The 16,683-nt window shown below is 39.7% G+C and overlaps 1 protein-coding gene across 1 annotated transcript in view; it reads left to right on the top strand.

Annotated features, from left to right (window-relative positions):
* Positions 1-16,683, top strand: part of JAKMIP1 (janus kinase and microtubule interacting protein 1) — a 260,911-nt gene that overhangs the window by 203,775 nt on the left and 40,453 nt on the right. The window contains exons 15-20 of the mRNA XM_065404580.1: positions 1,798-1,860; positions 3,759-3,857; positions 7,016-7,117; positions 9,183-9,236; positions 10,099-10,164; positions 15,299-15,367. Coding sequence (XP_065260652.1) covers positions 1,798-1,860; positions 3,759-3,857; positions 7,016-7,117; positions 9,183-9,236; positions 10,099-10,164; positions 15,299-15,367 — 453 coding nt within the window. The remainder of the gene's footprint in view (positions 1-1,797; positions 1,861-3,758; positions 3,858-7,015; positions 7,118-9,182; positions 9,237-10,098; positions 10,165-15,298; positions 15,368-16,683) is intronic.

Below are 16,683 nucleotides of genomic sequence, written 5' to 3'. Positions count from 1 at the left end.
ACAGAGGAAATCCCCATATCAGGCATGTGTTTCATTGTAGATCAAAATAGTCGAACTTGCAGATGGAAAATACGTGCAAAGCAGACCGGAAAGAAAACTGTCCCCTCAGCATGTTAACAGATGGGGGTGTTCACCTAAGTCTCTAAATGCATGGAGTTCTTTTCTGTGTGCTTTGCAGGCCAAAACTGGAGAATGACACTTGCCACTGTATTTCTCCCTTCCTCTGAGCATCGCTGAATGCTTTTAAAAAGTTAACGTTTAAATTGCATTTCTCCACCATTGACCTTGTCCTTTTAATTCTAGTTAATGCATCGTAACTCTTTCCTGGCCTTTTAAGCATTCAGTCTAGTAAATTCTTTTGAAACAAATCAAAACAATCCTCCGTCTCTCAAAGAAGTAACCTCTCCATGAAAATAAATGTGAACGTTTCCAGTCTTGTGTCTGTGGGGGCAATGCAAAATTAGTAAATGCCCTAAAATAACTGATCATTTTATTTTGTGGCAATAGTTAAAAAATCGCTGTGAAATGTGTCTGCAAAGGCTCATTGATGTAAATAGTTATTGCATCAACATGATTTGGGCTGAGATTTTAAAGCAGCTTTGGACTTCTCTTGTCCGGCTCTCATTCATTTCTACTGGGTATTGCGTGTCCGAATCCCTTGCCATTTTAGTAAATCTCATCCGTAACACTGAACTAGACCTATTTTAGATTTCAGATCAATTTTTCCTGTCGTTAGATAGAAAATTAATTGGTTGATTTGGAATAAGTGTGTCACTCATGTGAGTATTTGAAGTTATTGTTAGAGCAATATGGGCCTGATCTCGCAACAGTATTGAGCAGTGGTAGTACATTTTTGCAGGATTGGACCTTATGGTCCTGATCCAAAGTCCATTGAAGTCTATGGAAAGAGACTCGCTGATGTTGGTGAACTTTGGTTCAGGCCCCCATGTTATCAAGTGGAAATACAGATCTTTTAATGGGGAAGGTGGTCTTGTATGATTTCACCTGCCACCATCACCTTCCCTTTTATTCCACACCTGAAAGGCTGCACATCAGACTCATTTTCACTTCCAGCTGAGGACTGCTAACTGCAGGTCTCGGGACTCTAGTTGCACTACTTATGAATCATTAAATGCTTTCCTTCCACTTCCCCATAAGGGAATATATAAGGTAGCTAAAAGATCTACATTTTAAAGCAGAGCTACTGGGCAAGCTGCAACTCTTTGAGTGAAGGAGAAGGAACAATTTCCAATACCAGTAATATTAAACTAAGATGGGCAAATACGTGACAGCATATATGTTAAATTAACATTGACAACATTCCTCCAAAATTGTTAGAGGCTAACATTTAAAATTTTAACGTTTGAATGATTAGGTTGAACAAAGTAGGAAAGAAGAAAAGCCAAACCAAAAAGAAGCAGGGATTTATTACTTTTTCATCAGTTTGGTAGCTATTCAGTCCTTAAAATATTTACAATGGGTTTGCTCTTTAACCCATTTTATACTTGATTGTGCAGTAATGACTGAAATCATATACACCTGTACCCCGATATAACGCGACCCGATATAACACGAATTCCGATATAACGCGGTAAAGCAGTGCTCCGGGGGGGCAGGGCTGCGCACTCCAGCGGATCAAAGCAAGTTCGATATAATGCGGTTTTACCTATAACGCGGTAAGATTTTTTGGCTCCCGAGGACAGCGTTATATCGAGGTAGAGGTGTAATTCTTATTACTGTACTGAGTTCTTTGTTGAAAAAATAGGTGGTGTTGTTTTTTTTACATTTCTCCCACAGGATTCCAAATGGATAGAAGAAAAGCAGCTCCTTATCAGAACAAACCAGGAGTTGTTAGAAAAGGTATGTGTTCAGAATCTAGCTACTATCTAATCTCTACTCTTCAAAGGAAACTGATGTGCTAAGTGTTGAAGTGTTAAGGTAAAATTAACTTTTTTTTCCTGTCCAAAAAGTGTTACATTGAGAGCCTGAGATCAAAGCGCTCACAATTCTATAGCACTTTAGGGGGGAAAGGGCTATTATGAAATATATGTTTGTAAATTCTCTAGCTCAGTGAGGTGCAATCAGGTTGAATTTCCACCACAATATAAATGTAAAGCAATAATAATAAAGGAATGGTAGCTGGGCTTTGCCAAAAAAAAAAAAGTATAGCAGAATTGGAGAAAAATCTCAGATTATGGTCAGTACCACTTAATTTGTTCTCTATTTAATAGGATCACTTGGTTCTGCATTTTTAAAATCAAATTAAAACAAGTATTTCAAGCAATATTGATCACTTTAAATTGTATTATTTGATGTTTTAAAGAATAGAAAATTGCCATTTAGGGCCTGAGATGCTGAGTGACTTCTTCGAGGTGCTGAATACCCTCCATGGACTTTAGTGAGAGAGTTGAGAGCACTCAGTACCTCAGAGAATGAGGCCTCTTAATTAGTGAGTTAAAATTATTAATTCAATAGAAATAAGAGAGCCAAAGAAAGATCCACGACTAAAGAACTACAGCTAGAATTATACTTTATTCAGACACTTTTATTGATGTTATAAGCACTGTCATATGCTATATTAGCTGTCATACACCCCCTTGTTTTCATATAAATAAGGAGGTCAGATAATAATAAGAATGCTTTTGGTTGGACTCAGGAAAAGGTTCTGTAATGCACTTGTGATATTCCATTTTGCTGTTGTTTAAATAGCCTACAGCCTCAAAGCACAACATTTGAGAATTATCATTAGGCCTGAGAGGAAATCTGATTTGACTGTAAAAAGTTAAGTACCTGATCCTGTAAGGTGTTGAGAGCACGCAGCACCTCCCAAGAGGAGGCCATAGGAAAGCAACATTATACTTTTTGCCCTGAGCACATCACTGAGAGCCAGGAAGTCCAGAATTGTAACAATGGCTCTCAATTTGCTGCATGGCTTTCAGCGAATTATGTAATCTTTCTGTGCTCAGTTGCTCCATCTGTAAAATGGAGGCTGTAAATACTTGCCTGCCAACCTCATAGGGGTGTTGTGAATGTTATTTTGTTAGTGTTGGGAAGCTTTTTGAAGATTTAAAGAACTAAGTGCAAGTACTATGACATTAAAAAGTGGTGCAAAGTAAATATGAACAGACCGCTTGAGTTTAAATACTCGTCACTTTTAACCCAGTGTTATTGAGTGAGTTGTTAAAAGTAAGTTCATCATTCATTTTTTCCCCTTTAGTTGCAGTCTATACACAACTTCCGATATCTGCTTCCAAAATGGCTTTATGTAGACTTGTCTCAGGAAAGCTCCAGGCAAGGATAATCATTATCCACTCTCAGTGAGCAATTTGTGTCTATTCATGAGCCAGTAAAGTGCTTCCTAATGTGATGCTCCTTCTTCATTCCCAAGACTTGGGGCCCAGCCATCCAACCATGTGGTCCTTCCTTGAAGTCAGTGAAAGTTTTGCCTTAGGCCCTGATCTTATAAACATTCACTTATGTGCTTAACTTTATGCACATGAGCAATCAAATCCACTCTAATGGTGATACTAAGACGCATAAAGTAAAAAACATGTATATATGTTTCCTGGATTCGGAAGTTGGTAAGGAATTTTGGGCCCCGAGTTTTTTTACTTACAGTTTAACTCTTGCTACTATTTTAATAAGGGGTTCTTTGCTGAGGATTTAATTTCTTCTTCTAAGTGTCGAGAATCAATGCACTTAACTGAATACACAGCTTTTTCCATAGCTTAGTGTTATGATATTTTATTATATCTTAGATTTACAAAATGGAGCTGGAAGAGAATCTGCTGAAGAACGAGATGCAGGATGCAAAAGACCAGAATGAGCTGTTAGAATTCAGAGTGCTCGAACTTGAAGTAAGAGATTCTCTCAGTTGTAAACTCTCAAATGGAGCAGAAATTGTGTTTGAACCCAAGTTGAAATTCATGTAAAGTTCACTGGTGCATGTGTAAGGTGGAAATATTGTAGGTTTTTTTTAAATGCTGTAAGTTTGAATTCTGAAAATGAATACCACTGCCTTAATATGTTTTGGAGAGAATGCTCACTAATTTTTATGAAGATGTAAAATAGCTAATATATACTGCATATAGTTTGTTTTGCACCTAATAAAATATTTTGTTTTGCAATATTTTGCCTTTTTTATTTATTTCATTTCCATAACTACACCTTTCCTGCATGTGAAATCACTTGGTATGCACACTACAGACTTGGTTGGTTGGCATTGTTTCAATTAACACATCTTCTCACATCTTGCATGCAAGGAAGTCTGAGGATCTGACACCTCCATCACATCAACCTGTAATTGTTTTTAATTAAGCTGATTTTCAAATTGACAGCACTAATATAAATAAAACAAACTTAAAAAAGCACATTTTCTTAGCACATTTTAAAAAGAATTTCACTTACCTGAAGTCTCTTCTCCGCTGATATAGAACGTGGATGAGACATTCATAAATGTCAAAAAGTCAAATCTTACAACCAGAACTGCAAATTATAAGTGTGAGGCACAAATATAACTTGTGCAAGTGAAAGTAATGTGTTCTTCAGAGCAAGCTTCTTTCACAAATACTTTCCTTTGAGTAAATGGAATAATAGGCTATTTATTAAAGTAGTTCTAACATAGGGCCTATAATTTCCATGGGAACAGATGGTGCTCATCACCTCACAGATGGGACCATAGGGAATGGTATGCTAAACTTTTGCCATAATATGGGTGTGATGCATTGTCACACTGTCACATTAACCGATAACAGCATATCCAGTTTGAAAAGGCCATCAACATTTTAACACCATTTACATTTTAGAATAAACTCTACAAAACACTCTGTGTTACTGTTCCATAATTTTCTTCATCCGGTTCATTTCACCAAAATCCTTGGCATGTATAACCTCCATGGTGAAGATGAAAATCTTATTTTCATCATGCTATGTGGTCATTCTGCTTTTAATCTTTGACTCTTCTTAAAATCTTTTATGTTACCATTTTATTTTACCATCTGTATAGTCTGATGTCCATAGCATGTAATACAGATTATGCATTTTGAGAGATTAGTGTCTGACTAGTCATTCTGGAAAATTAAAAATGCAAAGTAACTTGTATTCTGTATACTTTATTAAGCAACTTTAAATTAAAATACAGAACAAGTTAGGTAAAATTGGCAGCTAATTTAGCAACCAGTTTTCCAAAAGTTACGTATTTTTGGTAAAAGTAACCTGGTGCATATTACAACTTTAAAAATAAACTCTTCAAAGCATGTTTAGCATAAGAACGTCCTACATTTAACTAAAGAATCAAATGAAAACTGAACTGTACCACAGTACAGTGTGTTTATTCTCCTTGTTGAGTACCTATTTACTGAATAACAACTGAAGGATTTTCATGAAATTGCAAATAAAGCATGCAAAAGAAATCTCTCACTGGTGGACAAGTGCATAGGCACAAAAATTACAGAGTGATTGCTTTAGCAAAATTATGCAGCTGTTGGTGAAAGTATTTTCATGCATGGTGATAAACTAAACTCTTTCAGATGAAAATTAGGGTGGATTAGAAAACAGGGCCAATTGTCTATCATTTAGCCCAGGCAAATACTGACAAGTTTAATGTGCCAAAAGATTAAACTTAGATTTCATTTTAAATTAGGTCAATTCAGGATCGAATCCCTGCTTCTGTATATGTGTTATGTCATCAAGCTCACTTACTGGCATGGCTCTGTTTATAAATTGGACTAATAAGTAGAAAAAAATTTTTTTAGGAGACAGTACATGGGAAGAAAGGTCATGTGAAACAGAGCCTTTCACCTCTTGGTTGCAGCTTCAAATTCATTAACCAACTCGTTATCCTTTGGTGACATGTGAAATGACACTGTGGTTGCAGCCCTTTCCCCAAAGGAAAAGTGTCCATATCACAAATCAACTAACAAAATTTCCCTCATTTGTAGTTTTGGAAGCCAAACTGTGGACGGAATGGGCATGGAAACCGAACTGTCCCTTCACTACTACTTCTCTCTGCAGAACAGAGCCAAAGCTCTTCTGCAGGGAGTTGTGGGGAAGCATGTCTGCCCATACTACCTCTGTTGTGTGAATAGGAGATGCGGGGTGATTTTAATCTCATTTACACTGATGTAATTCCATTGGTTTCAGCACAGTTACTCTTATTTAGAATAAGGCCTAGAGCTTCGGCTTCCAGATCTTTCCATCCAGCCACTTTCACAAGCACATTGAAATTTAACAAAAGACCCTCATTTGCTGAAAGTAGGAATACAGCTATTCCACTGAAATAATGGATCCGTATTTTGAAGACGTGCCTGAAAGGTGCTGAATATATTTTAAATTTATAATTTTAGAGAGAGTATACGTGAAAGGATTTCTTCTTGGCACAGAAAATGGTAAACGGAAAGTACAATGTATTATACAAAACTGGGGCGAGTAGTGAATTGCTGGGCTTGAGGAATTAAAATGCTGAACTGTAAGGTTTAGCTAACTTCATTGCTGGTTTACTGTGGTTAACACTTAGCTTTATTACTGAAAATTTTCAGAACAAAAATGCATGTCATTTCAGAATAGACACAATCTCCTCAAGGTCATAATACGATTTGACACTGTTTGATATTTTGTTCTGTAGCCTCTTCACAATAGTCATTATTTGCTCATGAAAGCAATAGATTAAATAAAAGATTCCACCTAACATGAAATACTTTAGAGGAATGTCTAAGTCACCCATCCCTCCAATTGGATCCATAAAAGTGGACCCATGTATCCATGTAGAGCAATGTTGCAGAGGCTCTGCTTGCATGGATCCTATTGTCAAATCAGGACTTTAGTGCTCAAATTGCAACAAAACCTTAAAGGACACTGAAGAGCATGAAAACTTTGTGCTTTGACTGCAAATAGGGATCTATGGATTTCTTAATATCAGTAAATTTAGGTTTGTCTTGAATAACTTGGGGTAGTCAGAGAAAAACTGACATTATTGTATAATCACATATATTGTTTTTTAAACGAAATCTTTCCTCAGGAGAGAGAACGAAGGTCACCGGCATTTAACCTCCATATAACCACCTTCCCTGAAAACAATGGAAGTGCACTTCAACTGTTCTGTCAACAGGAAGGAATAAAGGTAGATGTGGCTTCATTAGCTCTTGCGATGGTTGGCTAACCAGGAGCATTATCAGAGACACCCCTGTACTCATATGAACACTTTAAATCACGGTTACCTTAGAAAGTACAGCAATGATTCAGATGCAAGAAATATTTTTCTTCTGCAAAGACAAAGATATGATCAAGTTCTGAGAAAAGGCGGGTTTAGGATGAATAGCAGGGGAAAGAGGTCTCCTAGACTGTCAAGTATTCTTCCTCCAAAGGAAATGAAGGCCAGTCACTTGAGATATGTAGAAGTAGCTTAAGCTAAACTGTAAAAAATATACGGCAGGGAAGAACATAATTGTATGATATGATTAGTTGATTTGTCATATGGCTCCACATTTATTCAATACTGAATGTACAGTTGCAGTCAGAAAAGTGGCACCTTTTCCATCATTGGTTACGATCCCTATAATGTATTCAGGAGGACTGAATTCAGCAAAGCACTTAAGCACCTGCGTAAGTCCTATTGAAGTAATGTGTTTACGTTTTTTTGCTGAATCAGAGCCTTGGAGCATAAGGAACATGATCCAAAGTCCATTCAACTCAATGGGACCTTTTCCCATTGATCTCACCGCCTCCTGAATGAAGTCCATTTCTTGCTTATGGACACACAAAAAATCTTTGCGCTGAGACAAAGTTCAGGATCTATCAAACCTGTGTACTACCTATACTGCTATATGGGTCAGAAACCTGGTCCTTTTTACAGGCAGACTAGAGCAGCTAGAGGTATTCCTATATGTGCTGTGAGTGTCCAGTCCTAAGCAAAAAGTAGCTTAACTATGTGCAAAATGTCACCATCTCACCACAATCTGGCCTTCCTTCCTGGTGTTGCCTGTGGCACTACCCCTGAGATCCATGCATTTGCAGGATCGATCCAGATCTGGGAACTTCACTACACGATGCCTGGTGAGATGTCATCAACCATGGTCACTCTGACTGGTGCAACGGTCCTAGTAGACTTTGCATGTTTGATTTGACTTTATGTTCACTTCAGATCAGGTCCAAGATGAGCATATAATAAAATAAATAATCAACACCTATGCATTTTGTAAGTTTGAGGCAAGAGTAGCTAATGTGGCACAAAATTTGGGGTTCAATGTTGTCCTCTCAATGTGATTGCACAATATACAGATACAAAGCAGCATTTTTATATAGTATAAGTAGTGAAAATAGTTGTATAAAACACAGTCCTGCAAAGTGCTTGACATTTCCCATGAGATGTAGAGCACTATCAGCTCCCCCTGACATCAATGGGAGTTGAGGGTTCTCAACTCCGTAAAGATTTGGGCATTCAGGGTTCATTACTGCTCCTGTTGTATCAGTGGAAGTTTTCCTATTGATTTCAATGAACAAGACTGGGTATCTAATAAGAAAGGTTTCTTTTGTTTCTTCTTTTGTGTGTCGTGGGAGTGTAGGAAGGAAGAGAGGAAGTAGGTTTTGGTTTTTTGTACAGAGAAAACTAGCTGCATGTGGGGTTTCAAAGGTAATCAATGGGCCTCAATAGGGATCAAAGTCACACTTCTTTGGTGGCTTCTGTAATCATGGGTAAGGCTAGTGGGACAGTCACTTACATTACTCCTGCCACTAGAAGTCCGATATGTGACCCTGTCATTGTGTTAAAACAAATTAAATTTAAAGATCATTAGTTATTAGTTACTTTATGGGCCAATTCATGCTCTCGTTAGCCACACACTAGTCCCACAAACGTCAATAGCCCAATCTGCTGCACTTTTTTTCTCCGCAAACCAGGTCTTTTTCTAAGCCTGTTACCCAATTTCAACATTTCAGTGAGTTGATAAATCTAAATGTGCTAAGACATATTCTGTCCTCGTTTATACCCAGGTTGCTGGATATAACTGAGAGTACTATTTGATACACTGTAAACATAACAATAGCATTTGTGTCATTGTGATGCAAAACTAACATTCAGCTTTTGGAGTCTTCTTGCATGCAAAGGTGCATAAAGGCCATGTAAAAAATTAGTAGCTAATGATGTGTTTTCTCCTTTATGAACAATGAATGTTAAAAATATTTTCCAGGATGTGAATATTTCTGAACTTATGAAGAAGCTTGATATCCTTGGAGATAATGGGGTAACAATTTCTTTATTTCAATTATTCCCATGGAATGGCATTCCAGCAAATGTGCATTAAGGGACTTTTTATGGCTATATTTGCTATACAATACCAAATGTTAGGATCCATTTTTGCCAGCATAGATGCAATCCCTTCAATGGGAATCGACTTCAATGGGAGTCACATCTGTGTGTTTCAGGACAGATGTGGGTCACTGGTGAGTGGCACTAAAAGTTGTGGCACAGGGAATGCACAAGACCTGGTATAATAAAGGTTAGAACAAAATTAACAGTAGGAAATAAGTTAACTCATTTTTCTATATTGATTCCCTGAAATAGTAACCCAGAAGTTTAGATTCTACAACAAAGGGTGCCCTAGAAATACCTTAGACAGGAAAGATTTGACCATAACTTGAGTCTGATCCACAAAGTTTGAGGGTTGGTTCTAGATTCTATTCTATGCAGTGAGATCTAAAAACACTTTCAAAGCACTCTGTGTTGCTCTGTTCAATAACAGGTCTAATTCTTCAATGCTCCCTTGGCTTCAGTGCAAGATTGTTTTGCATTAGAATGGCAGTCCAATGAATTGATATTTTTCCCATTTTAAAAAAAAATCATTGGATTGAGTCCACCCTAGATCATGCTCTTTTTGCAAGGCATGGTGAGAATGATGCAGTGAACTAACAAGTGTAGGGACTGTATTCATTTACTTTAGCTTTATTATTTGTAATCACTGGATATTTTCTGTGCTTGTTTTTTTAAAAATAAAGAGAGCCAATACTCTGTGATACATACAATAAAATCAAAATCGATCTCACTAGTTTTGAAGAATGGATTTACAGTCCAATGTGAAATACAGTTGCACCTTTTTTGTATTTTAGAATTTGAGAAATGAAGAACAGGTTGCAATAATCCAAGCTGGGACTGTACTTTCCCTCTGTGAAAAGGTAGATTTCAGTAAAGATTTTTGTTTGCATAAACACTGAGCATACCATTGTAGAACTGGAAGGATGATTTGTCAGTGATGCATGGCCTTTCTGTTAAATTAACATGGATGTGAGCATGGAGGCATCATAACCCACGGCTTTATGGGGATTGTACTTGTGGAGGGCCCGAACATACATTCAAACATTTAAAATATAATTTTAAAAATGAAAACTTCCTCCGGAGACATTGCCATTAAAACAAAGCTGTAAAATACTTTTGGATAAAGGAAGCCTAATCTGGGAAAAAACCTCAATTCCCAGTGACCTTCTGAGGAATTGAGAGTGCTCAGCACATCACTGGAGGTTCTCAGTGCTTTGCAGGGTTACGATGAAGACCTGCTCTGGGCCCACTTCTCCAAGGTTCTGAAAACCTCCTGGAATGAGCTCGATACCAGCCTCTACGATGGAAGTCAGTAGAAAAAGAAAGTTCTCAGCACCTCACAGGCTCCTTTCGTGTGCCACCTGTGCATTATTTTGTAAGAACACAGGCTGCTAGTTTTTGAAAAATTAGCCTCAATATCTTTCCATTACGCAGCCACAAATGTATGTCTCTCAAGTGGTCTAAAAATACATACTGCCCTTTAACTTCCCACTCTTTCCTTTACCTAACAGTGTGTTAGTGAGAAATTCATTATAACCTTAACTTGCATGATGTTTTACTTCTTGGATCACACAGTTCAAGCACTTTTGAAAATTGCATTCATCTCTTATCTCCCTTCTTGTGCCACATGGGGAAGATAGAATTATGAAAACATGATTCAGTATTTCTGTTGTTAGGGCTTGGTCCTCTCCTGGGACTTCACTGAGCTAGTACAGTGCAGCTGGTTTGTGCCGCTGTGTATTAAGTGGAGAGGTTTCTAAAGTCCTTACTAAAGAATATTTATCTCCCGACTAGTATGCCTGGCAGTCTTCACTAGCATAAAAATAAAAATATAAACAGTCAATTGGTCTTGGAAAATAGCAACTCCAATTCCCCATAGTCTTAAAAACCAGTTGTAAGCCATCTGACAACTGAAATGTAATATAACAAACCGTTTATCATTCAAATAATAGTTTTAGTTCTCAAGCTGAGAATCACTGGTATGATCTCTCTCTCTCTCTCTCTCTCTCTCTCTCTCTCTCACACACCCACCCACACACACACCCACACCCACCCACACACACACACACACACTTGATTTATCCTGCTGCCTTTTCCTTCCCATGTCATAATTGTCCATGTCGTTCAGTAACAGATCTGTGATCAAACAGAACAGATTATTATGATCTCCTGATACTTACAGGTGAAAGAAGAAGGAAGAGATCCAAGAGGGAATAACTTTCTTTTAGTAAATATGATATTTACTGGTTCAACGTTGGCATAGGATATGACCAAAAATATTTTCCACAGGACAGATAAATTAGACAAGTCACCCGCTTCCATGTGACTGTAGAACTTGCTCTCCACTTAGATCATTAGTAGAGCGAACGTAGTAATGACCCAATAATAATTCAATTTAAATTGGCTAGGAAGGAAGTCATTTCCTTTCTACTGAAGAGGCTGCTATATTGCCCCATCCCAATAAGTCTGCCATTGATAGTTTTATATCTAGACCTGCACAGGTCCATTTCTGAACTTCAGAATGGAAGTCTAGCATGAAAACTCCACCATTCAGATTAATTGATTAATGATTCAACCAAGTTATTCGTGTAAACAAATAGCTCAGTGGTTTGAGCATTGGCCTGTTAAACCCAGGGTTGTGAGTTCCTTGAGGGGGCCACTTGGGGATTTGGGGCAAAATCAGTATTTGGTCCTGCTAGTGAAGGCAGGGGGCTGGACTCGATGACCTTTCAGGGTCCCTTCCAATTCTAGGAGATAGGTATATCTCCATATATTATTATTATATTTATTAAAACTGAATAAATCATTACAAATGTTGTAGCTGTCGCTGTGTTACAACAGACAATCATAGATCTTAAACTCTAATGAGAAAAATCAATGGTAAATGGCTAGATCAGTAGACAAAAAGAAAAGCAAAATTACACAAGCATTAAGGGCTGGACTGTGCAGTCCTCACTCAAGCTGGTTCATATTAACCATAGTGTCACTGAAATTAATGGGACTATTTGAGAGAGTAAGGGTCATGCAAGCTAGCCCTCTCATATAGAAGCTTAGTGACCTCTTGCAGGTTATTTCCATTAGTGTCCAATCACAGCAATCCTGCCTCTAAGAATAAACTGGGAGTTTGACAATATGGGAAATCCTTTATAACAATAGAAAAAGAAATTACAAAAGGGGTTTCAAAGTTCTGAAAATAGCAGGTATCTTTTACACCTCCCCTGCAAAAAATCTAGTTTTGGTTACCTCATAGGAACTATTCCTATTGACAGTACTTCTGTCAGTCCTCAGCTGACCAGAGGAGGACTTCTATGGTAGTCTTACTGTTTAATCAGCTTGTTCAAAAAGGAGGAGTGTTTGGTTCTGTCCTTCTAACTAACATACAGGTTGTCTGATTTTAACATGAGAGTCTATCTATGTACTTTTACACCACTGTAGTTTGAGTGCCTCACAATCAATCAATGACTAAAACTCAGTAATGAATTAATCCACATAGCACACCTGTGAGGCAGGGAAGTATTATCCCCATTTTACTGATGGGGAACTGAGGCACGAGGCAGATTAAATTGAACCCAGGTCGCTCCATATCCTATCCACTAGACCAGGGGTGGGCAAACTTTTTGGCTCGAGGGCCACATCTGGGTATGGAAATTGTATGGTGGGCCATGAATGCTCACAAAATTGGGGGTTGGTGTGCGGGAGAGGGTGAGGGCTCCAGCTGGGGGTGCGGGCTTTGGGGTGGGGCCAGAAATGAGGAGTTCAGGGTGCGGGAGGGTGCTCTGGGCTGGAACCGAGGGGTTCAGAGGGCAGGAGAGCGATCAGGGCTGGAGCAGGGGGTTAGGGTGTGGGAGGGGGTCAGGGGTGCAGGCTCCATGCGGCGCTTACCTCAAGCAGCTCCCAGAATCAGCGGCATGTCCCCACTCTGGCTCCTACACGGAGGCATGGCCAGGCGGCTCTGCGTGCTGCCCTGTCTGCAGGCACTGCCCCTGCAGCTCCCATTGGCCGCAGTTCCCAGCCAATGGGATCTGTGGGGTTAGTGCTTGGTTGGGGGCAGCGTGCGGAACCCCCGGCTGCCCCTACACATAGGAGTCAGAGGGGGGACATGCTGCTGCTTCCGGGAGCTGCACAGAGTGGGGCAAGCCCCAGATCTCACTTCCCCGCGGAAGCTTGAGGGCCAGATTAAAACGTCTGGAGGGCAAGATGCGGCCCCTGGGCCGTAGTTTGCCCATCCCTGCACTAGAAAATCCTCCTAATACATGGAGGCAGCAGTAACTCACTGAAGTTTCTGCATGTTAAAATGTATCTGTGGGAAGCATATTACAATCACAGATATCTTGGATTTCAATCACAGAGCCATTTAAATCAGAAATCAGATTTCCCCCCTCCTCTTTACTGTAGAAACAGTTTCCTTCCGATCCTGTCACAAGTGTAGATCATTTGAGTTGCTCTAATTACCAAATCCAACCATTCAGTCCATTGACTCCTTCTTTACCACGTTAATTAGGCAAACACCGCAAATGAAGAATTAAGAGTTCTGGGCCTCCCTGTTAAGGGGCTTTAAAGTGAACTGAAAAAGTGCTGCTGAACATGGGGTTTAATTCTTAAATAGGCAAGATGCTGCCTATTGTTCTGATGCTGTTAATTAAGGTCAAAGGTGCAGCATGGTGAATGCTTAGGTGTTACTGATCTCAGGTGCTATCAGAAAAATGCAGAATTCTGTAGTTAGGTCTTACCAGATAGTGAGGAAAGAAATGACTATCAGCTATTTAAAAACATATGACATTTTAGTGTGTCTGTATGTATATATAGGACAGAGGTGGGTGAGGTAATATGTTTTATTGGCCCAACATCTGTCCTTAAATATCAGTAGACCCCTAAAACACATCACATATCAGCTATTTAAACAAAAGTTAACAAAGATTCATCGCTCTCCCCAAAGTTCTTCTACTTAATATTCTAAGTGCCCAACCTTGCTCCTGCTAAAGTCAATGGTGAAGCTCCTACTGACTTCAGTGGGAACTGGCCAGACTGTGTTGTAAGGGAGTCCTGTAATCCAATGAAGAAATGAAATAAAAGAAAACCATGAACAAGAATGAGAATTCCCATCCGTCCTGACAACCCATAAAGCTAAATGTTAGCATACGCTTAGCCATCATTAATATTCAAGGCACAAAACTGTAGTTTCCTCTATGTATCATCTTACAGTTGGAATGCAACGACCATTCTTCTTTTCATTTGGTCACATTTTTTAAAGCATAATAATAAGAGATTGATCGGATGGTAGCCACTGCATGAATTTCTTCACACAGTTCTCCCTACCCATCTTAATCTTCATTTCCAGGGCAGTGCCTAAGGGGGGCGGGGGCAAACAGGGGACACAGAACTCCTCCGGCCGCGGGCCTGCAGTGAGGAGAGCAAGCTCTTCTGGCCCCAGGGCTGTGGTAGGGGCACAGAACGTGCCCCTCCAAAAGCGGTCAAATTTAAATTCTTGCACATGCCCCTGTTCACCTTCAAAGCCCCTCTTGTTCTAGTAATGAGCTTGCTCCCAACAAATGCTGTGAATTGTGCCAAATAAAGGATGGATTCTGCAATCCTTCCTCATGCAAATACTCCCACTGGTTTAAGTTACCATAAGAAAGGATTGCAAGGTTGGGCCCTGACACCATATGGTGGGTTTGTGATGTGGACAAATGGGCCTGGGGAGCAGCAAGGATGAAACCATCAACTAATTTTGCTTTCTTGACCCCAGTCACATTTGAACCTAGGCCTTTAGAGGGGGAAGGATCAGCCTCCACTCATAATTAGTCTTCCCAGTTCCCTCCTCCTCATTTCTGTAGTTTGAAAAAGCTGAACAGTTAATGGGGGTGGGGATGGGTGAAGCATGCAATTGGCACTCTCATCAACAAATTAACTTACATCACTTTCAATGATGCTCTTCCAAATGATGCTGTATTCTCATCTTTTTCTATTCCTCTTGTTCCTGCCGTGTTCATATAGTGGCTAAAACAAATAGAGGGAACAGAAGCTGCACTGACACAGAAGATGATGGATCTGGAGAATGAAAAGGTAAGAAATGATCATTTTTAAAAAGTCACTTGCTCAGCTAGAACTCCATTTCAGAGAGAAGTCTGTAAACACGATGACGTGTTAAGTTGTTGCTGTTTTCTTTGTAGTGGGGATGACTGCATGGTGCTGTCAGGAATAGTTTTATAAAACTCTGTTTAATAGCTAATGCCTTTGATGTGTAGAGAAAAAAGTAATTAAACTGAGACTGAAGCATGGCTGTACCTACAAAATACCACACGAACGGGTATAATAAGCAAATGGTATGAAACCTGTCTGTGTGCTTTCTATGTATATTATTTTGTTTGGCAACAGCAGGTTCTTTGGAGTCTTGGAGTCAAATTTCAGTAGAATTGCACCAGGGATTAATTTGGCCTATGGTGTGTAATTTCAACTAATGAAGTCCTCTTCCTGCTTCCGCTTTTTTGTCTTAACCTCTCTTCCCTCTCAAGGATGGATGAATTCCAAAGTGCAATTAAGTCTTTCACTACAAATTTGATATGATACTAAGCTCTCCTTTTGCTGTATGTTGTATGAAGATTTTCTGAATGAATGTTTAGTTTTGTTGATTTATCATGCATGTAGCGCTTTTCATCTTCCAACTGATGTACAAATACTGATTAAACATTGCCATACATTTTCCTAGTAGATACATCAGGGGTCAGCAACGTTCGGCAAGCGGCTCGCCAGGGTAAGCACCCTAGCGGTCCGGGCCAGTTTATTTACCTGCTGACGTGGCAGGTTCGGCCGATCGTGGCCCCCACTGGCCGTGGTTCACCATCCCAGGCCAATGGGGGCGGCGGGAAGCCGCAGCCAGCACATCCCTCGGCCCGCGCCGCTTCCCGCCGCCCCCATTGGCCTGGGACGGCGAGCCGCGGCCAGTGGGGGCCACGATCAGCCGAACCTGCCACGTCAGCAGGTAAATAAACTGGCATGGCCCGCTAGGGTGCTTACCCTGGCGAGCCGCGTGCCGAACGTTGCCGACCCCTGAGATACATAAACAATATTATCCTCATCTTACAGAAAGGGAGACAGAGGCTGATGGGTGAAGTGACTTTCTTGCCTTTGGCTGTCAGTGCCAAGATTAGAATTTGGCTTTTCTGGCTCATTGTTTGGTGCACTGCCTTTGTGAATGGGGCATGATACCAATAATCATGTAATGCAAGGTGTGGGCCCTTTTATCTGTATTACGCCAAGAATTACTGTATTTGTAACTCTGATTTGGAAAATGTAAAAAAATAACATATTTTTAGGGGGGAAATGGAAAACACTAGATTGTTTTAAAAAGTAAATTAGAACAAATATGTCGTGTCTCTCTA

Source organism: Emys orbicularis, chromosome 5 (assembly GCF_028017835.1).
Source record: "Emys orbicularis isolate rEmyOrb1 chromosome 5, rEmyOrb1.hap1, whole genome shotgun sequence".
Taxonomy (NCBI): Eukaryota; Metazoa; Chordata; order Testudines; family Emydidae; genus Emys; species Emys orbicularis.
Note: the sequence above shows the minus strand (reverse complement) of the source record. Positions and strands in the feature narration are given on the sequence as shown.